We start from the raw sequence: 21,593 nt of genomic DNA, 5'->3' as shown, positions 1-21,593 counted from the left end.
TCAAAGCTTTGGTGGGTCTGTTCTCCAACTAACTGTGGTCACAGTGGTGACATGACCAGTCGCATCGGACACATCCCCACTGCTTGGCCTGGTTTGACCCTCTGGCTCTTGCTGTCAAATGAAGCTTCAGTCCTGGCCCCAGAGCTTTGATGTGACTCCCACCTGTACTGTCTGCTGTCCCAGGAATGGTCAGGTAAGCCAGGGGGCAACAGGGGATAAAATCAGGTCAGGTACCCAAACTGAATAAGTCTAAGGTTTCAGTGTCTGAAAATATAGAAAAATAAAACCCTTAGTGAGCCAAATCAGTGAAAACAAAAGGATTGTACATACCTAGAAATGAAAAATGGAGACATTATCATGAACATAAAATTTAAAATCCTAAGTTCCCATATTGCAAAACTATGTAGATATACTGAAAATGGAGTAAAATTAATTTTCTAAATAAAAAAATGTTCCAAAATTGACTTCAGAAATGCCCCAGGACCTAACATGCCCAGCGGGAGAAATGCAGAAGCACCCCAGCGTATGCCCAGACAGCTCCCCACCCTGGTGAGACATTTGACACTTAAGTAGATGATTCTAAAACCCAGTAAATGATTGCAGAATATACAGCAATCTTTGGTTTCTTTTTGTCTTGCACACAAGAGCAAGCTGCAGAATGATTCATCTATATGAAATCGATAGCAAAAACCATAAGTAGAGATTGTCTCAGGAACATTGTAGTAGATTGTCTGAAGCAATCTATCAATATACCATGTCCTACAAGAGCAAAGGGAAACCCTTCTAATCATCTCCATGGATACTGAGAAGGTTGTGAGAAAAAAAAAAAACAAAAAACCCAGCATCTATATTTCCCCCAGAAAGCCTTAACACTTTGAGAATACACAGATACTGTTTATTATAAGGAAAATACATGCCTTCATTCAAGTTAAATGGTGAGACATTAAACCATTCTATTGATGTCAGGAACAAGACAGGTATGCCGCCTGAATCACTATTCTTTAATACTGTTCTCAATGCAGCTGGTTAAGAGAAAGAAATAAGGGAAATTGGTGGAAAGGGGGAGGCAAAAGAAAATCTTAGAAACAGTAAGAAATTACAATTAGGGTATTTGATTATAACACTGATACACAAAATCAACTACTATCCTATATATCTGGTGAGAATACAAAATATAAAAAAATATTCCATTGAAAATGGTAGCCAAATGATAAAATATCTAGAAACAGACAATAACAAATTCATAGACTCTATCTGAACAAAACTGTAAACTCTATGAGTGACATGAGATTTGAATATAAGTTGGACGGCAGCATTCTTGGATAGGAAAACAATCTATAAATTCACTGTGACCCCATTTTTTAAGAAAGTTATGTGTGTGTGTATGAGAAAGAGAGTTAAAGGGAAAGAGAGAGGCAAGTATTACGAGGATCCTTAACCTGAAAATATTTATATTAATATGAATATTTTATATTAATAGGAATGAAGCCTCAGAAATTAAAGGAATTCATAGGGAGATAAATCAATAAAACAGAAGTAGATTCAAACACTTTGAGGAATTTAGTTTACAAATAAGGTGGCATTTGAACAAAGGGGGAAAAGACTATATAATTTTACACCAGAATGCACTGTTATATATTTTGCTAGCACAACTTACTAACCATTTAGAAGGGAAAAAAAATCACATCTTTACCTTCATTTCCTGCAATAAATGAATTCCTGGGAGTTAAGAGTAGGTAAAGATAAGCAGATGAAACCATAAGGATTTAGAAGAAAATATGAGTAAATTTATTTATAATCTCAGAATGGGAAAGGTCTTTTAGAACTGGAAATAAATTCTGGGATCTAAAATGAAAAATAAGGATAAATTGACAACATAAAACTTTAAATTTTATGTATGTGACAATAAATAAGAAAATCAATAGAGAACCTCAAAAGAAAAAAATATTTTCAAGACATAAGACAGAAAAATTTCAAAATATACGTCCAAATTAATTAGGAAAAAGCCAAAACTGTGTAAGGACATAAATTTACCAAAAAGTGACCAGAAAACATTTGAAAAGATGTTCAGCTTCACTCCTAATAAAGTAAACTAAGTCAGAATAATATTGTAATATTATTCTTCACTAGACTGGAATAAAAGCTGTTTGAGAAAACTGAGAAATTGATCATTTCATTATACTCTTGATAAGTGTAACCAAAGATCAATTTTTGAAGAATCATCTGACAATAATTGACAAAAGTGTTAAATAGACATAATCTTAAATTCAGCAACTCCATTTTCAAGTTCCAATCAATATCAAGATACAGTCAAAAAAGTATGCCATGATATAAGTACAAGGACGCTAATTCTAGATCTGTGTATAAAAATAAGGACAGGAAATATTCTATAGGTTCACTAATAAAAGACTAATCAAAGAAATTAATAGTGCACAGGGACAATGGAAGGTTAAGTAGTATTAAGAATGAGGTAGATCTTTATATGTTGTTATGGAAAGACCTCTTAACATCAAATGAAAAAAGCAAAGTGCAGGGTGCTGCGTACAGCACAGGTTCTAGAAATGGACAGAAAAGGAGGTTCTCTCTCCACGTCCCCTTTCTCCCTCCTCAGTCTCTCTTCTTTCGTTCCTTTCTGGAAATGCCCGTCCCTCCCCAGAAGCTCACTGGTGGTCCCCTATGAGGAGATAAGGCAGGGGTGGTGGTGGGGGCACTTATTTTCAGCCCTTCATACTTGTCTTTCTACATGTGCACCTTTTCCTTATTACTACTTTTTAAATCACGGAGTAGTTATTTGCATGGTCAAAATCCAAACTCTGTTAGCCTTTTTATGTTTTTCTGTATAAAATACAAAACCAAAAAGGTTTTTTAATTAAAGCAAAATGTAGTAGGGCTCAACCTGGAATAGCAATAAGAAATGAAGTATACTCTTTATATATCAAAACACTTCTAGTTGTTTCTAAAGACACTTTAACAGAAAAAAAAAATGTGCATTTTTCATCCACTCCATATAGAATGAGTGTACTCTGAGGACAACCCTGCTCCAAATGGCATAATGATGGAATGCCCTTATTTATCAACTTTCTTACTGTAAACCAGGTACCTCTTCTGAAGGTTCTCACATGCACATGTTATCACACATACATAGACATAGAGAGCAGGCATGCACCTCCCTCTTCCTCAGTGCACACAAATCCAGCCAGAAGTGAGTGAACTAAATGGCTGGAGAAGGGCATGCAATTTCTTTTGCTTGAAAAATCAAATCTTCCTTCATCACGTAGCCATTTCAGAGGTTAGAAGCAAATTAAAGATCCCCAGGAGCTCAGACATTTTCGGCAGTTTTGAGCTCTGTGAGTTTACTAAATGAAATGACGGAACAGGACAGACTGTCTTGTCCTGTGTCTTCCTCTGATCACATTCAACAGTAAGGATGGGAGAAGCAACGTGACGATTGTCAGGTAGAAAATCTGAGAACTGCATCACCACTTGGATTTAAAAGAAAGTCCCCATTGTTTTCAAAACACAAGCTTACAGTGAATCTGCTCATTCAGCCAGCTCTCTGGGCTGAAGCCGGGGTGCATAAGCTGAGCCCTGCCAAACCAGAAACCAGAGTTAATGGGTATGCAGCCACTGCTAGTCTATCAGCCTCTCCTGCTAACCACTGGCCTGCCATTCAGGAAAGCCATCAGCCACACCACCCCCTCCCCAGTTCCTGCAACACAGGGAGCCAAAAAAGGCCCAAGTCCCTGCCTTTTAGTCCTGACACAAGGAGAAAATGCATGGAATACTTTGGTGACTTTATGTTGTGCATTTGTTTGGATCCACAAATTTTATAAGGCTAACCAACTCCAATATACGTGAAACATTTAATACACTGTTAAAAAAATAGATGGTTTAATTTAGCATCAGCTATTATTACATTGGGTGGTAATTCTAATAGAACTCTACTTGTCCTCTGGGTTTTGGAGAATAGAACAGATTCACTCAACCACCTGGTGCCTAGGGGCAGCAAAGGAAGCTTGAGAGTATTTGGGATCTACAGAGATCCCCCTGATTTGACTGAGTCTGGTCCCAGTTTAGAATCAACACACACCTGTGCCCATCCTGATTCCCGAGAGGGTAAGTTGGCAAAAATCAGGCTGGCAAAAGCATAATTTACAAGATCAACTATTACTGTCTCTTTTTAAAAATGCAGACATAACAGAGAAGTGTTTATCAACTGTCTTTGGTAGAGAAAATTAAAGTCTGAATTGAAGAAAAACGAGTAGTTGGGTTTTACGTTTTAGTTTAGTTTGTTTCATCAATCATCTGATGGATTTACTGAGTGTGGTTTATTATTGTGATTAACTTCAATCTAGGTTTGTTCACAGGCAAGAGCAGGTATGAATTTTCATGTAGGCCCTCATGGCAAGTGACATACAGGCATGCAAACCCGCTGTCCAGCCTCCCCTGGCAGTCAGTCCTGAGCTACCCCAACCTCTGAAGAGCTCACCAGGCAATGTGGGATGGACAAAACTATCCTCGGGGGTCCTGCTGACCATAAGGATGGCTCCAAGGATATCAAATGGCCCACTAAAGAGGGGTAAACTGAAATGTGCTGAGATCCCATTACTGAAAGTAACAAGGAAACTGAAACCGACATGACAGCGATGGGGTACATATGTGTCTTTTGGGGTTTAATGCTGCTGTGGAATCAGCCATCCCAAGTTCTCTTTAAGCCATCATCATCGCGCATCTGTGTATGTCCTACACAATGGGAGCCAGGGCTGGGTCAAGCGAAGTCTTTGGACACAGCTTCAACGAAGTTGGGTGCCGACATCAGGATGCCGATGGTGCAGAGGATGGTGAAGACGGAGAAGGCCATGAGACACAGGCGGTCCACCACACAGGCTGCGAACTTCCACTCGCTGCACACGGCCTCACTCTCGTCCTGGCAGCGGAAGCGGTGGGCTATGTAGCGTACCTCCTCCAGGATCTTGGCCAGATCCGGGTCCCCCTCAGAGGGCTGGCCGCCATGCAGCAGGTGCTCGTCATGAGTCGGGGAGCAGGCCACGCGGCCGCACACGACCCCTGAGTCAGGGGTGGGTGCGCAGTGCATGCTGTCCAGGCCGCGGAAGCCAATGTACAGCAGGTTGCCATTGGTGGCTGGTGGCCCCGCCACTGCGCTCATCTCCACGCTGGCCAGGCTGCAGCGGCGCTGCTTGTGCTGGCAGGCTGGCCGCACCTTGTCCTCCCCTGGCCTCTTCATGCGAAGGAACCAGGCGCACCAGTTCAGGAGGATGACTCTGGTCTGCGGAGACAGCACAGTCTTAGAGGTGCTGGGCAGAGCCCACGGCTGATCCTGACAGCAAGGGGGACACAACTGTAATACCTGCTAGCCTTCGTGGGGGTGGACCCTAGGGGTGACAGGTCTCCACACCTTCCCAGGCGAGTTTATACAGGCAAGCAGTGCCAACGGGGTATGATGGTTCAATCGATTGCGAGATGATGATAAAGCAACGCAGAAAATCACCCTGGGAAGAAGCTATGGGTACAGCGCCATCTCAGGGAAGACAGCCTGTGTGGGTGAAGAGGGTTGTCTTCTAAAGGGAGCCCTGAGCTGGGGAACAGAGCATTTTACATCTGGAACTAGGGATCGTCATCTTTAGCTCTGTGTGAGGTACCCCAGTGTGCAGCAGCAAATTCATAAAGGTGCCCCTGGAGATGTTAAGTTTTAAGGGGCAACCCTGTGACACTTGAGACACCATGTGCACCCCTAGCCTGAAGCAGTCCAGACTGTTATATTAGATCACTGCATTCTTTGCATGATATCCTACCCTTGCAAAGCAGATTTTGGAACTTGTCCTGATAAAAGGCAAGTGCCAAGAAAGTCATCGTGGAACAGACAGGCAGGGGAGCATGCTCCAAGGTGTGAGGTTTGCTGTGCCGACAGGTGCTAAGTTGTCAGGGCATAAGTACTTAGTAAGTTGTTTTGATCTGTTTTATTTATAGAACCATTAAGTATTCCTTCTGTCCTAGATGTTCTCTGGAAAAAACAAAACCCTGACTCATGAAAGGTGCTGTGAACCATGGCAGCTTAGGAACCTCTAACCTAATCCATTAGGCTGCAGTGAAGACTGAATGAGATGATACAAGACAAAGTGCTGTGGAAAGTCTGAAGCTGGGGTTGGCAGACGTTCTTTAAAGGGCCAGATGGTAAATATTTTAGTTCTGCTGATGGAGTGCAAAATCAGCCCAAATCCTTTGCATTTATGGCTGATATATACACACATATATATATGCACTGTGTGTGTGTGTGTGTGTATGTATGTAAATATATAAATCACTTTACACCAGAAACTAACACAGCACTGTAAATCAACTATACTTGAATAAAATAAATTAAAAAAAAAAAAGAATCTTAGGCGCAAAGAGATGACTAAACTGGCTCAAGGTCAGACAGTGAGCCTGAGTCACCTTATGTGTTCTGACTTCCACAGACTCATCCATAAAAAGGTCTGTCTACTGGGTTCTCTGCAAACCCCGGTGACTTTAGCCCAGCCCCCACTGGGAAGGCACCAGAAAGCCAGAGCCAGAACTCAAGGAAGCACATGGGGTCGTGAATGTGCCCAAACCCAGACTCAGCGGTGCAGGGAGAGCTGAGCCTCAGATCCAGGGCTTTGCCTGCCACACACGTGGGGGTCTACGCATCCCCTGGGGCACAGCTCAAGCTAAATCTATTTTGAATTTCATGGCCTGAATCATTAGCTTTCAAGGCTAAAGCATCTCAGAAGATGAGATTATCCTTTTGGCACTTCTCAGTCTGTGCTTGTGACCTCTTCTGTTAGGTTATGGTTTTGTTTCTGGCTGTGCAAATGTCACATAATGCCACTGCACCAGTAGTGTTTTCTTCATGGCAACAGATTATGATGAAAGCCCCTTGGAGGTTGTTTATGTTTCAAAAACACATAGAAAGAAAGTAAAAAAATGCAGTGTGTTATATAAAATGAAAGAGAAATACACATTTCGTATTTGCTTTGCACCATTGCTTTAACATGTTCTCGTGCTGAGAGGTGAATAATCAGCATGTACTCTAATTCAGATTTCTCTGGAACAGTAAAATGCTACCAGGTCATTAAAAATGGTTTTATAACTTACTGCCTTAATTTCCTTCTCTGTACAACAGTCAAAACAGAAAAAATAAGAATATGTGTTTATATTTTGGCATCTGCATAAACACTGGAAGGAAAAAGAAATTAATTGAAATGGTTATCAATTGGTGGTGGAAGTAGGGGTAGGAATGGGAGCAGAATTTTCTTATTTATAATTCTTTGACTTTGACTTCTGATGCTTGTAAATCTTATTTCAAACAGATGGGTGGATAGACAAGAAAGTCCTTCAAGGTTCTAAGTCAGAAGAGAATGTAGGTGAATGTACACAAATATATCTCAGCCTTTTTTTTTCTTTTTTTGAGGGGTGGGGAGTGGAATTTCTCAAAACAAGCCTGCAGACTGTGGTGATATGACCTGTGTGAGAGGTTGTACCATTTTGGGGAGTCCACCGCTGATGCCATGAGAGAGTTATCAAGTATAAGGACTTGCTGTGGAAAAGAATTCAAGGGCAGTCACTCTGTGAAGCCAATTTCTTTAAAAAAGAAAAAAAAAAAAGGTCTTTCTTAAGTTAACTTTTGTGTAACTGTAAATTATTGTGCAATGAATACTTTTAGAAGGCCCAGGAACTCCCTGCTCCTGGAGATTAAGGAAATGCATTTTACATCTTGCAGCTGCATTCAGTCCTAAACTGACTCTGAATTTGGACTCAAGATTATGGGTCAGCAAAGACAAGGTTGTTTTGGCATGAGAGGGCTTCTTTAGCTCCCAGTAGTCCCTAAGCCTTGCTCTCTGGATGGGAAGACTGGAAGGTATGTGGGGCCCCAGAAACAAGTGAGGTGAGGGGTTGGGGGACAGCTCTGCTCTGGCTGGGGGTTTGGACACATCATCACATGAGGTGGGAAAAGTCCAGGCCCTGCTCAGCCCCCAACCAAGGTTTGCCAAGGGTTAAGCAAGATTGGGTATAGTGTTTAGGACACTGGACTTCCACGGAGCACAGCCGTGGCTTGGGAAGCATCAGCACACATCACAAGGCATCAGTGCTGGGAGACGTGGGACCATGTGGCCTGACCTGGGCTACGATGACAAATGTTTATTTTCCATCCATTTCGTTTTATCTCATCCCCCTTCACCACTGTTAACCTTTATTTTATAGACTTTTGGTTAAATGACTTTCCTATGTGTCTTGTGATAAAAGAAAGTTTCATATATTGAGATACAGGGAAGTCATTCTGGCTTATGTATGAGTTAACTTGAATTTTATGCTAACTAAAATAGCCTACGGCTTGTCAAACATACATTGTATATCTGCTTTAATTATTAAAGGAAAGGGCACACTGACCCAAAGTAAAGTATGTCCATGATAAAAATAAAAGATTAAATGCCTCTCTTCCTGGGATGTCAGTGCTAGTCCTCTGATGATAAGACTCCCTTCTCAGGCACCAAGGCCACGCTGAATCAATGTGTACAAGCTGATCTGTTTTTTTTACCTTGAAGAAATGTAACCTCGGCTTGTTTAACGTTCTTTGTTCTGACAAGATACAAAACTGTGCTGAACACCCTGTGCTTCTCCAGAGTAGTTTCTCAGTCATCTGGGAAGCTGGTTTCCAGGCTAGCCCTCAGTTTGACTCAAATAAAATTCCTTTCTATTCTTCTTATTGTTTATTGATTATTTTGTAGACAACTCAATGTATATATGTACACTGCTCACCCTGTTTCTTACTCTTTTCAATCCTCATTCTGTTTTGAAGCTCTAACCAGCAGCTGTGTGTTCATCTTCTGTGTTGCTTCTAACGCTGTATGTGCAGAAAGAAAGTTTAGAAACACTGTTCAGTGAAAGGTGCAGAGTGGTGGCCTAAGCCCATTTCTGAGACGTCAGATTGTAAGGACAGCCCTGTGGGACCCTGACAGCACTCACCCTACTCCCCTGGATGCAGAGACATGCAGACATGTGAGGAACTGCAGCTTTTTGTTTCAGAATCCAAGTTTTTTGGGGGATTTTTTTAAATTGATAAGTCATCCTCGGAGCCCCCTCTGGGGAAGGCACCCTGACCCCTCTTCTGGTGGAGCTGCTGGGGAGGAACTCACCCACTTGGGCATCTTGCCACCATCAGGGTCGTGGTGGTGGTACTGTAGCACAATCACCGTGACAACCACAGACAGGCCCACGATGATCATGGTGCTGGCGAAGTACTGGGCTGCAGAGAGCGCAGATGCAGGGGTGTTACCACAGCACAGTGCGGGGAACCCAGACGGTGGCGTCCTGACCACCAGGGGCTGGGGAGTGAGGCCCAAGAGCAGAGCATGACCTTTTCCAAGCCTGCAGCCCACAGCCCGCAGCATACAGACCTACCTTCTCCTGTCCTGGTGAGCAGCCTCACCAGCTGACTGAACTTTTGGGAACCCTGACTGCTTCTTTTGGTGAAAGTTAAGTGCACCTCACAGGACAGTGATAAGGTTGTCTGATAAGGAAGCATCACTGTTAGAATTGAAACCACTGGGACACAGAGGAGGTGGTCATGACAGTCATGACTGCAGGCCATGGGCAGGCTGCAGAGGTCTAGCAAGGGCAGATCTGGGTGCCACCTAGTTGTCTTTTCAGGCCTGGAAAATGACTTTACTTACTGTAGGCTCTGGCTCCATCAACCAAGAGCCATGGGGGTGGGGAGTGCCAGCTGGCCAGTCTGAAGAAGAGGTCAGCTGCAGCGTCCTTTCAGGCTGAGAACATCAGCTTCAGCTTTGATGGGTAAGGATGCATTTCTCTACCTTGGCCCAGGTGAGAAGCAGCGTGGAGCTCCCTCCTGGTACACTGGCTATCATCTGTGAGCCTATATGGCCACTTAGCCTCTCTGGGCCTCAGGTTCTTTATGGTATAACAGGGACAGAAATGCCTTCTCTGCAGGGTTGGTGCAGAGATTAACAATTTTATGGGCCAAGGGTATAGGAAAAAGTTGGCATAGGTGGGCATTATTTAACTGTCAACTATGATTATTAAGCCTTCAGTGTGGAGGAGGGATAAATTAGGAGGTTGAGATTAACACATACACTACTATATGTAACATAGATAACCAATAAGGACCTACTGTATAGTACAGGGAACTCTACTCAACATTTTGTAATAACCTACAAGGGAAAAGAATCTGAAAATATATATATGAAAGAATATATATATATATATATACACACACACACGCATATATATATATGTAACTGAACCACTGTGCTGTATGCCTGAAACCAACAAGATACTGTAAATCAATTATACTTCAAAAAATAAAAAGGGATTAGAAGCATGGATTCAAGTGCAAAAAGAGTATTAAAAATAATGAAACAAAAATATGTATGATCAACGCCTCCTTAAACAAGCAAAATAATAAATTATCCTAACATAAATGCAAATAAATAGATAAACCTTCATTGTGGCTACCCACCAAGGGGCTGAGATCTTAAACAGACATCCTTGTACAAGGCTAAGTATGTGGCCCTACACTTGGTTAAAAATACCTCCTACTCTCCAGGTAGGCAGGAACTCACTGCTTTCCATGGAGACCAAGAGGAACATACGAGGAGCTACTGGAGGAGGACATTTGAGACTTGACATCAGCATCAGGGACCTCTGGGAAGGGGAGGGAAGGGGGACCAAACCATGACTGTTATGGGCTGCATACTGTGTCCCCCTAAAATTTGTATGTTGAAGTTCTAAACGACAAGTACCTTAGAATGTGACTGTGTTTGAAGAGAAGGCCTTCAAAGAGGAGATTAATTAAAGTGAGATTGTTAGTGTGGCACCTGGTCCAGTCTGGCTGGTGTCCTTATAAAAAGGGGAAACTTGGGTACTCAAAGGGGCACAGAGATGTGAAGACACAGAGGAAAGACCATGTCGGGGAACAGCAGAGGGTACCTGTCTGCAAGACAAGGAGGGAGACCTCAGGAGAAACCAACCCTGCTGGCCCTTTGATCTTGGACTCACAGCCTCCAAAACCGGGAACAAATCAATTTCTCCTGTGTAAGCCACCCAGTCTGTGGACTTTTATTGTGGCAGCCTTAGCAGACTCATACAGTGACCTACAGTGATCCAGGGTGACTGGATCCCACAGCTGAAATCTCGACAACAGAGGTCAAAGGCCAACAGCTGTCCTTCTTCTAGAAGGCCTTCCAGAAGGCCATTCCATTCTTCTAGACGTGGGCTAGGCACCCGCCGAGCCTGTGGGTTCATCAGACATCAGGGCCTGCTGACTGCCTGGTTTAGGGTGGCTTCTGCTGCAGGTCTCTACTAAAAGTGAAAGGACAGGGTCAGAATGTCAGGTTGAAGTATCCTTGTTTCCGGGATGGTTCTGGGAAAAACATGACACCCACAGAGGCTCTTTATGCCTATAGGCTCTCTGGTCAAATATTACACATCCAGGAAGCTCCAATAATAAGGGCCTTGGCTTCTGAATTTGTGAAGTGAAGCCTGAGGGTATCATGTAAAGGACCCCTATTCCTACTTACCCCTGGTTAACCACACAGGACTGACAGTGTATAAACTGCTTTCCTCCTTCTGACCTCCACCGTCAAGTGGGAGTGGGGACTCTCATCAAACCTAATATCTACTGGCAGAATGTTTGCTTCCTGTCCTCACAACCGGCTTGGAGGTCTGGTCCCCTGACCAGGAACTGAACCTTGACTGCAGTAGCCAGGGTACTGGGTCCTGACCTCTGGGCCACTGAGCACCCCCGCTCTGCATGTTCCTGCTTATTCCAGTTCAGTCCAGTCCAGGGAGGTGCATAGCAACAGGTGATGCTGCCTCCTGTGTTTGTTCTCTCCCCCTGGGCAGAAGATCATACACCTGCCTTTGTGTGTGGTTTGTTTGCTCTCTCTATCCCCTTTGCTGGACCAGTCCCTGCTTAACCTACATCACACTCACATGACTGACTGTCTCCCTAATCACAGAGCTAATCAGTAAATACCTACAGGCTTTTCCCCCACAGCCAGCTAGTGATTGTTTAAATCTTTAGATGAGAATGGCTCCTGAGTCATAATTTAACAAAGGGAAGACCTCTGCACCTTGAAGGTACTCAGCCCAAGGGGCTAAGAGGGCTGTGCCTCTTTGCTGGTTTCCCTGGTAACCAATGGGCCAATCTGACTTCAATTCCCTTAGGTAACTGGTGGGGTGTCACTCCATGACCCTTTTGCTTCAGACGTGTAAGATCTCCCATCTATAAAACCATTGGTGTCTCTGGGCTCTTTCTTCTGTCTAAAGTCAGGGCAAGTACAGGGTTGGCAGGCCTGTGGGGTGTAGGCCAACACGTGGCCAAAATATATTTGTCCTGTTCACCTTCTCTCACAAGCTTTAACTTTCTACAGAGATGTCAAGGTATCTCAGGAAACAACAGCTAAGAGTTAAAGTGTGACAATGAATTTGTGGAAAAACAGTGACTCAAACTAAAATAATGAATATCTGATGGTAAAAATCTCTGGCTCCATAACAAGTGTGTGGAGAGGTGCATTGTGGGAGGAAAGGGGGCATTTCTGCATCTTAAGACCAAACCACAAAGCTGGACTCCCTGTCCCCTTCTGTGTGCCCAGGTAAGCAGAGGCCATGAGTCAACTCTGAGTAATTAAAGCAAGTCATCCCTTCACAGCAGAAAGGGGCGGTGTGCAGCTCTCCAGGGTCCTGGAGGACATGTTTCTGCTCTCTGCCTGTGCTGGGAAATCCCAGGCACTGTCTAAGCCCAGGTCTTTAGAGGAGCAGGATGCTTGCTTACCTATTAAGGGCACTGAGTCAGAGGTCGCAGGCATGATCTCAGCTACCAGCAGCATGAAGACGGTGAGGGAGAGTAAAACTGTGATCCCTGAAACAGAGACATACACTGATCCCTGAGACAGAAAAGAAGGTAAGGCCTGAACTCCAGGCAACCTGGGATTCAAAGGAGGTATGAGGGAAGTAGCCATAACATTCCCAACACCAAACGGAATGCCTGGTTTTCTATATTCACAGGAATGGGCATTTTTCTGAGGACTGTTTGAGTCATTTACCAGAATTCCAGAGAAATCCCTGGGGAGACAAACTGAGAAGCCAGAACTTAGAACAACTCAAAATAAATCATTGACTTCAGCACACATCTCTCTCCTTTTATTATTAATACATTAGTATCTAGGGGTAATTTCCAAGCAGTAGGAAAACCAAGAGATACAGTTGGAAGACATGGCTTCTGGTCTTGACTTTGCTACTTACTAGCTGTGAGACCTTGGATAAGTCATTTATGTGCCCAAGCTGAGCCCTATGAATAAAAATATCACCTGCTATATCAATAAACAATAGATGTTGCAGCCATCAAGCCATCACATTGCAGACTCCCAGATGGTGCACCCTGAGGGCATTCAGGATGAGAAAACACAGGATACTGGCCTCGGAGAGCTGAAGTATACATCACAGGAATGATTTCAGTGAACCCAGACCCTTTGCATCTTCCCAAGCATAGAAAAGCACTAAATTTATTAACCTGAGAAGTCTGGTTTTTAAATAGTAATCTTTTGATGTTTTAACTACTCTATCTGTGGCAAAAACTCCTATATATATATATATCCTAGTTTCTTCCTTACCTCTTTGGAGCAGTCCCTCAGAGCTATCTGGGATATTACATCCTGAGCCTGAAGTCCTTAGAAAGTCCACCAAATAAAACATAACTTCACTTTTTGGTTGAGCTTTGCAGTCAGAAAGTCGACTACAGTAGTCAAGACACTTGTAGTCAGAAGTTATGGGTTTGAGAATGATATCTATGTGTATCAAACACAATCTTTAGTAACTCTTTGAGATATTGAGGAACTCATTTCACCAATCTAAATCATAGTTTTCTCATCTTCCTATTGGAGGATGGTAAGGAATTACATTGTGTGTGGCAATACAGAAATACAAGCTGATACTATATTAAACTAAATGGTGTTCTGTCCGCAACATATTCCAGCTGGCTACCACCAAGGGGTGGGGAGGGGTGTCAGGAGGGGAAAGGCAGAGGCCCCTCAGGGAAGAACTGGTCCTTCTCTTGGCATCCCCATCCTCTCTGCAGGATCAGAGGAGCTTGTGGAATCTCAGGAGGGCCCAGCCACCCCACATAGGGGGCTGGTGTCAGGGAGTCACCCTGGGCTGGGATGTACTGAGCAGACTCTGGGTATCTCTGCACTGGGCCCCTGACTGCCACCCTCAAAGCAGGCCCCTCCCATCCCAGCTCAGACCCAGTACTCACCCAGGGAGATTTTCTCCCCAGAGTCTGCAGGGAGTAAGAAGACAAGGAGGGCCAGGGCAGAGATGAGCACACAGGGGATGAGCAGGTTGAGGCCATAATAGAGAGTCCTGCGGCGGATGGTGACTGTGAAGGTCACGTCTGGGTAGGGTTCTTTGCAGCACTCGTAGAACTTCTCACTCCGCTTGCCCAAGATCCCTTCATTTCCGGGGGGCGGGGGAGGGGGGGAGAGGAAGGAACCACCATTGAAATAATGGGACCCTGTTGGTTTTAAGGGACTATAACACACATACAGAGGCATGGAATTTGCTAAGTGCAGAAAACTGGCTGTTTGAATAAATGCTTTAGTTTTAATATATATTTATTTAAGGGTACCTTAGTGATATTTGAACAAACTGGCAGATTTGTTTTTTTGGACTGCAGATTATATGATCTATTTAGTTTTTGTCACTTTATTTAACTGAAGGATAATTGCTTTACAGAATTTTGTTGTTTTATGTCAAACATCAACAATAATCAACCATAGGTACACCCATATCCCCTCCCTCCCGAACCTCCCTCCCATCCCCCTCCCCATCCTACCCTTCTAGATTGTCACAGAGCCCTTGTTTGAGTTCCCTGAGTCATGTGGCAAATTCCCATTAGCTATCTACTTTATGTATGGTATTGTAAATTTCCATGTTACTCTCTCCATACATCTCACCCTCTCCCTCCTCCCCTCCCCCCATGTCCATAGGTCTGTTCTCTATGTCTGTTTCTCCATTGCTGCCCTTAAAATTATTTCATCAGTGCCGTCTTTCTAGATTCCATATATATGTGTAAGTATATGATATTTATATTTCTCTTTCTGACTTACATCGCTCTGTATAATAGGCTCTAGGTTCATCCACCTCATTAGAACTGACTCAAATGCATTCCTTTTTACAGCTGAGTGGTACTCCACTGTATATATGTACCATAGCTTCTTGATTCATTCATCTGTCAATGGATATCTAGGTTGTTTCCATGCTCTAGCTATTGTAAATAGTGCTGCAATGAACAATGGGGTACATGTGTCTTTTTCAATCTTGGTTTCCTCAGGGTATATGTCTAGAAGTGGGATTGCTGGGTCATATGGTGGTTTTATTTCTAGTTTTTTAAGGAATCTCCATACTGTCTTCCATAGTGGCTGTATTAATTTACATTCCTACCAGCAATGCAAGAGGGTTCCCTTTCTTCATGCCCTCTCCAGCCATTTATTGTTTGTAGACTTTTTGATGATGGCCATTTTGACTGATGTGAGGTGGTATCTCATTGTAGTTTTGATTTGCGTTTCTCTAATAATGAGCGATATTGAGCATCCTTTCATGTGTTAGCCATCTTTATGTCTTCTTTGGAGAAATGTCTATTTAGATCTTTTTCCCACTTTCTGACTGGATTGTTTGTTTTTCTGGTATTGAGTTGTATGAGCTGCTTGTATATTTTGGAAATTAATCCTTTGTCAGTTGTTTCCTTTGCTATTACTTTCTCTCACTCTGAGGGCTGTCTTTTCACCTTGTTTGTAGTTTCATCTGGTGTGCAGAAGTTTCTAAGTTTAATTTAGTCCCACTTGTTTATTTTTGTTTTTATTTCCACTACTCTAGGAGGTGGGTCATAGAAGATCTTGCTTTGATTTATGGCAATGAGTGTTCTGCCTATGTTTTCTTCTAAGAGTTTTATAGTTTCTGTCCTTACATTTAGGTCTTTGATCCACTTTGAGCTTATCTTTGTGTATGGCATTAGGAAGTGTTCTAATTTCATTCTTTTACAAGTAGCTGTCCAATTTTCCCAGCACCACTTACTGAAGAGGCTATCTTTGCCCCGTTGTATATTCTTGCCTCCTTTATAAAAAATAAGGTACCCATAGGTGTGTGGGTTTATCTCTGGGCTCTCTATCTTGTTCCATTGGTCTCTATTTGTGTTTTGTGCCAGTACCAAACTGTCTTGATGACTGTAGCTTTGTAGTATAATCTGAAGTCAGGAAGGTTGATTCCTCTAGCTCCATTCCTCTTTCTCAAGACTGCTTTGGCTATTTAGGGTCTTGTGTTTCCATATGAATTGTGAAATTTTTGGTTCTAGTTCTGTGAAAAAAATGCCATTAGTAATTTGATAGGGATCATACTGAATCTGTAGATTGTGTTTGGTAGTATTGTCATTTTCACAATATTGATTCTTCCTGCCTAGGAACATGGACCATCTCTCCATCTATTTATGTTGTCTTTGATTTATTTCATCAGTGTCTTATAATTTTCCATATACAGTTCTATGTTTCCTTAGGTAGGTTTATCCCCAGATATTTTATTCTTTTGGTTGCAATGGTGAATGGGATTGATTCCTTAATTTTTCTTTTGGATTTTTCATTATTAGTATACAGGAATGTTAGTGATTTCTGTGTATTGACCTTGCATCTTGTGACTTTGCTGAATTCACTGATTAGCTCTAGTAATATTCTGATAGTTTCTTTAGGGTTTTCTATGTACAGTATCATGCCATCTGCAAACAGTGAGAGTTTTACTTCTTTTCCAATCTGGATTCTTTTTATTTATTCTTTTTCTTCTCTGATTCTCATAGCGAGGACTTCCAAAACTATGTTGAATAACAGTGGTGAGAGTGGACACCCTTGTCTTGTTCCTGATCTTAGAGGGAATGCTTTTAGTTTTTCGCCACTGAGAACAGTGTTTGTTGTGGGCTTATCATATATTGCCTTTACTATGTTGAGGTAGGTTCCTTCTATGTCCATTTTTTTGAAGTGCTTTTTAATCATAAATGGATGCTGAATATTACTGAAGGCTTTTTATGCATCTATTGAATGATCATATGGTTTTTTATCTTTCAACTTGTTAATACAGTATATCACATTGATTGATTTGTGTATATTGAAGAATCCTTGCATCCCTGAAATAAACCCGACTTGATCATGGTGCATCAGCTTTTTAATGTGTTGTTGAATTCTGTTTGCTAGAATTTTGTTGAGGATTTTTGCATCTATGTTCATCAGTGATACTGGTCTGTAATTTTCTTTTTTTGTGTTGTCTTTGTCTGGTTTTGGTATCTGGGTGATTGTGGCCTCATAGAATGAGTTTGGAAATGTTCCTTCCTCTGTAATGTTTTGGAAGAGTTTCAGAAAAATAGTCATTAGCTCCTCTCTGAATGTTTGACAGAATTTTCCTATCAAGCCATCTTGCCTTGGGCTTTAGTTTTTTGGGGAGATTTTTGATCACAGTTTTGATTTCAGCATTTTTAATTGGCTTCTTCATAATATCTATTTCTTCTTGGTTCAGTCTTGGGAAGTTGAACTTTTCTAAGAATCTGTCCATTTCCTCTATGTTGTCCATTTTATTAGCATGTAGTTGCTCATAATATTTGCTTATGATCCTTTGTGTTTCTATGTTATCTGTTGTAAACTCTTCTTTTCCATTTCTAATTTTATTTTTCTCCCTTTGTTTCTTCACGAGTCTGGCTAGTGGTCTGCCAATTTTATTTATCTTCTCAAAGAACCAGCTTTTAGTTTTACTAATCTTTGTTATGTTTCCTACATTTCTTTGTCATTTATTTCTGCTCTGATCTTTATGAATCCTTTCCTTCCATTGACTTTGGGGTTTTTTTGTCCTTCTTTTTCCAGCTGCTTTAGATATAGAGTTAGGTTGTCTGTTTGATGCTTTTCTTGTTTGGACTTGTAGGACTGTATTGCTATAAACTTCCCTCTTAGAACTGCTTTTGCTAAATCCCATCATGTTTTCATTGTCATTAGTTTCTAGGAATCTTTTGATTTCCCTTCTTCTTTCTTCAGTAACCTCTTTGTTAGTTGGTAATGTATTATTTAATCTCCATGAGTTTGTGGGGTTTTTTTGCAGTTTTTTTTTCCTGCTGTTGATATCTAGTCTCATAGCATTGTTATAAAAAAAATGCTTGATATGATTTCAATGTTCTTAAATTTACTGAGGCTTGATTTCTGGCCCAAGATGTGGTCTATCCTGGAGAATGGTCCATGTGCACTTGAGAAGAAAGTGTATTCTTTCTTTATTTTGATGGAAAGCCCTGAAGATATCAATTAGGTCCATTTGGTCTAATGTTTCATTTAAGGTTTGTGTTTCCTTATTGATTCCCTTTTGATGATCTGTCCATTGGTGTAAGAGAGGGTGTTAAAGTCCCCTACTAGTATTGTGTTACTCTCGATTTCCCCTTATACCTGTTAGCACTTGCCTTATGTACTGAGGTGCTCCTATGTTGGGTACATAAATATTTACAATTGCAATGTCTTGGATTGATCCCTTGATCATTATGTAGTATCCTTCTTTATCTCATAATATTCTTTGTTTTAAAGCCTATTTTGTCTGAAATAACGATTGCCACTCTGGCTTTCTTTTGATTTCCATTCACATGGAATATCTTTTTCCATCCTTTTACTTTCAGTCTGTATGTGTCTCAAGGTCTGAAGTGGGTCTCTTGTAGGCAGTATATATATGGGTCTTGCTTTTGTATCCATTCAGTCAGTCTGTATCTTTTGGCTGGTGCATTTAATCCATTTACATTTAAGGTAATTACTGATACATCTATTCCTATTGTGGAGAAAGAAATGGCAACCCACTCCAGGATTCTTGCCTTGGAAATTCCATGGACAGAGGAGCCTGGCAGACTGTAGTCCATGGAATCACAAACAGTCAGATGCAACTGAGTGACTAAACAGCATATACTTTTGGCACTATCCTAATCATTTGAGGTTTGTTTTTGTAGTTTTTTTCCTTTCTCTTGTGTTTACTGGCTATGTAAGTCCTTTTAGTATTTGTTGTAAGGCTGGTTTGGTGGTGCTAAATTCTCTTAACTTTTGCTTGTCTGTGAAGCTTTTGATTTATTCATTTTTGCCAGGTATAGTAATACTGGCTGGAGATTTTTTTTCCTTCAGTACTTTAAATATATCCTGCCATTCCCTTCTGGCCTGCAGAGTTTCTGCTGAAAGATCCACTGTTAATCATATGGGTTTTCCCTTGTGTGTTACTTGTTGCCTTTCCCTTGCTGCTTTTAATATTCTTTGTTCTTAATCTCTGGTAGCTTTATTAATATGTGTCTTGATGTGCTTCTCTTTGGGTTTATCCTATAAGGGACTCTCTGCACTTGTTGGACTTGACTATTTTCTTTTCCATGGTGGGGAAGTTTTCAACTATCAGTTCAGTTCAGTTCAGTCGCTCAGTCGTGTCCGACTCTTTGCGACCCCATGAACCACAGCACACCAGGCCTCCCTGTCCATCACCAACTCCCGGAGTCCACCCAAACCCATGTTCATCAAGTCAGTGATGCCATCCAACCATCTCATCCTCTGTTGTCCCCTTCTCCTGCCCTCAATCTTTCCCAGCATCAGGGTCTTTTCAAATGAGTCAGCTCTTCACAATCAGGTGGCCAAAGTATTGGAGTTTCAGCTTCAGTATCAGTCCTTCCAATGAACACCCAGGACTGATCTCCTTTAGGATGGACTATAATTTCTTCAAAAATGTTCTCAGTGCCCTTCTTTTCTTCTTCTTCTTCCTCTGGGACTCCTATAACTCAAATGTTGGTGCATTTAATATTTTCCCAAAGGTCTCTGAGGCTATCCTCAATTCTTTTAATTCTTTTTCCTTTATTCTGCTCCTCAGCAGTTATTTCCACCTTTCTATCTTCCAGCTCACTCATTCATTCTTCTCCCTCAGTTATTCTGCTAGTGGTTCCTTCTGGAGTATTTTTAATTTCAGTAATTGTGTTATTCATCTCTATTTGCTTATTCTTAATTTCTTCTATGTCTTTGGTGATTGTTTTAACTGTGTTAATTGTATCTTGCATTTTCTCCATTCTATTTTCAAGTCTTTGGAGCATCTTTACTATCCTTATTCTGAATTCTCTTTCAGGCAGACTGCTTATTTCCTCTTCACTGATTGGCCTTGTGAGTTTCTACCTTGTTCTTTCATTTGTGCTGTATTTTTCTGTCTTTTCATTTTTTTGTTCTAACTTGCTCCACTTGAGGTCTCCTTTTCTTAGGCTTTAGGGTTGTATTCCTTCTTCCTTTTGGTTTTTGCCCTTTGAGGGAACAGCTGGTTGAGTAATTTGTGTTGACTTCTTTTTAGGGGTAACTTGTGCCTGTTCTAGCGGGAGGAGATCAAGCAGATCAGGCAGGTAATTACAGAAATATTGGGACATATACACACACTACCACACACATAGTTATAACCAAAGTATTCTAAAGAAGAGCACAGGAGATTGACTTGGTGAGCAGGGGAAACCAAAAGTGATATTGACCAATTAAAAGCAGAGCTAACTAATGCTCAATCTGGAAAACTGGGCCTGAGCAGAGTACCAACTGAGGAATATAGCAAAGAGAGCTCAACAATTTAACTTACTTGGTGAAAAAAGAAAGTGTGTAGGAAAAAACAGAGAAGAAAAAAAGAGAAAAATTAAGAAAGAGAAGGGAGAGAAAAGACAAAAGAAAGGGGTGGAAAAGAGGGTTAAAAAGAGAGAGAAGAGAAAAAATAGAAAAGCAAAGATAAACGGTTGTATGTGAAAAAGATTTATATACATTCAGGAATAGCTACAGCTGGTAAAGAACTATAAAGAAAAGCAGTTGAATATATCAAAAACAAAATCAGAAACATCACCAAAAGAAAAACAGGTAAAAAAGAAAAAAAATCTTAAATGATTTTTTTTTTTTTAATGAGAAAAACAAAGAGGAAAAGCACACTTCTTTTCTAGGTGTGGAAAACCACAGCACCACAAAACGCTAATGTGAAGGTAGAAGTAGGCAGGGGGAATAAACAGTGTGATTTATAAGAAAAGAAAAGTTCTCAAGGTCATAGTTCTTCTTGGTTGTGGAGTCTGCTCCCATAGATGGTGTTGGATTAGTGTCCTGTGTTTTCCTGGTTGGGGGTGCTTGTGCCTGTGTTCTGGTTGATGGAGCTGGATTTCATCTCTCTGAAGGGTGGTGCAGTGTCCAATAGTAGGTTTTGGGGTGTCTATGGGTTTAATATGTCTTTGGGGAGTACTTCTGGCTTTCACAGTGTTAGACGTGTCTATTTCTGCAACCGTGTCAAAGTGGCCCTCTCAACATAGCTTCACTGCTGAACTGGCAGATTTTTTTATGTATTTGAATTACACATGCTACTGACTGAATGTGTCCCCCCAAAGTTCACATGCTGAAATCCTAACCTCCATAGTGATGGTTGTTTGGAGGTGAGGGCTTTAGGTGGTAATTAAGTTATAGAGGGAGCCTCAAGAATGGGATTAGTGCTCTTAAAAAAGGAACCCT

General features: G+C 41.6%; 1 protein-coding gene across 2 annotated transcripts in view; it reads right to left on the bottom strand.

Annotated features, from left to right (window-relative positions):
• Positions 1 to 881: 881 nt before the first annotated feature.
• LOC122419734 (neuronal acetylcholine receptor subunit alpha-7) overlaps positions 882 to 21,593 on the bottom strand; it is a 141,055-nt gene continuing 120,343 nt past the window's right edge. For both annotated transcript variants that reach the window (XM_043434535.1, XM_043434536.1), the window contains 4 exons: positions 14,312 to 14,506; positions 12,833 to 12,919; positions 9,174 to 9,283; positions 882 to 5,287 (listed from right to left, as the gene is read on the bottom strand). In XM_043434535.1, the coding sequence (XP_043290470.1) occupies positions 4,769 to 5,287; positions 9,174 to 9,283; positions 12,833 to 12,919; positions 14,312 to 14,506 (911 nt within the window). In that variant the 3' untranslated portion in view covers positions 882 to 4,768. The remainder of the gene's footprint in view (positions 5,288 to 9,173; positions 9,284 to 12,832; positions 12,920 to 14,311; positions 14,507 to 21,593) is intronic.

The sequence above is a fragment of the Cervus canadensis genome, chromosome 17 (genome assembly GCF_019320065.1).
Source record: "Cervus canadensis isolate Bull #8, Minnesota chromosome 17, ASM1932006v1, whole genome shotgun sequence".
Classification (NCBI taxonomy): domain Eukaryota; kingdom Metazoa; phylum Chordata; class Mammalia; order Artiodactyla; family Cervidae; genus Cervus; species Cervus canadensis.
The sequence above is the reverse complement of the archived record's forward strand: the minus strand, read 5'-3'. Positions and strand labels throughout refer to the sequence as shown.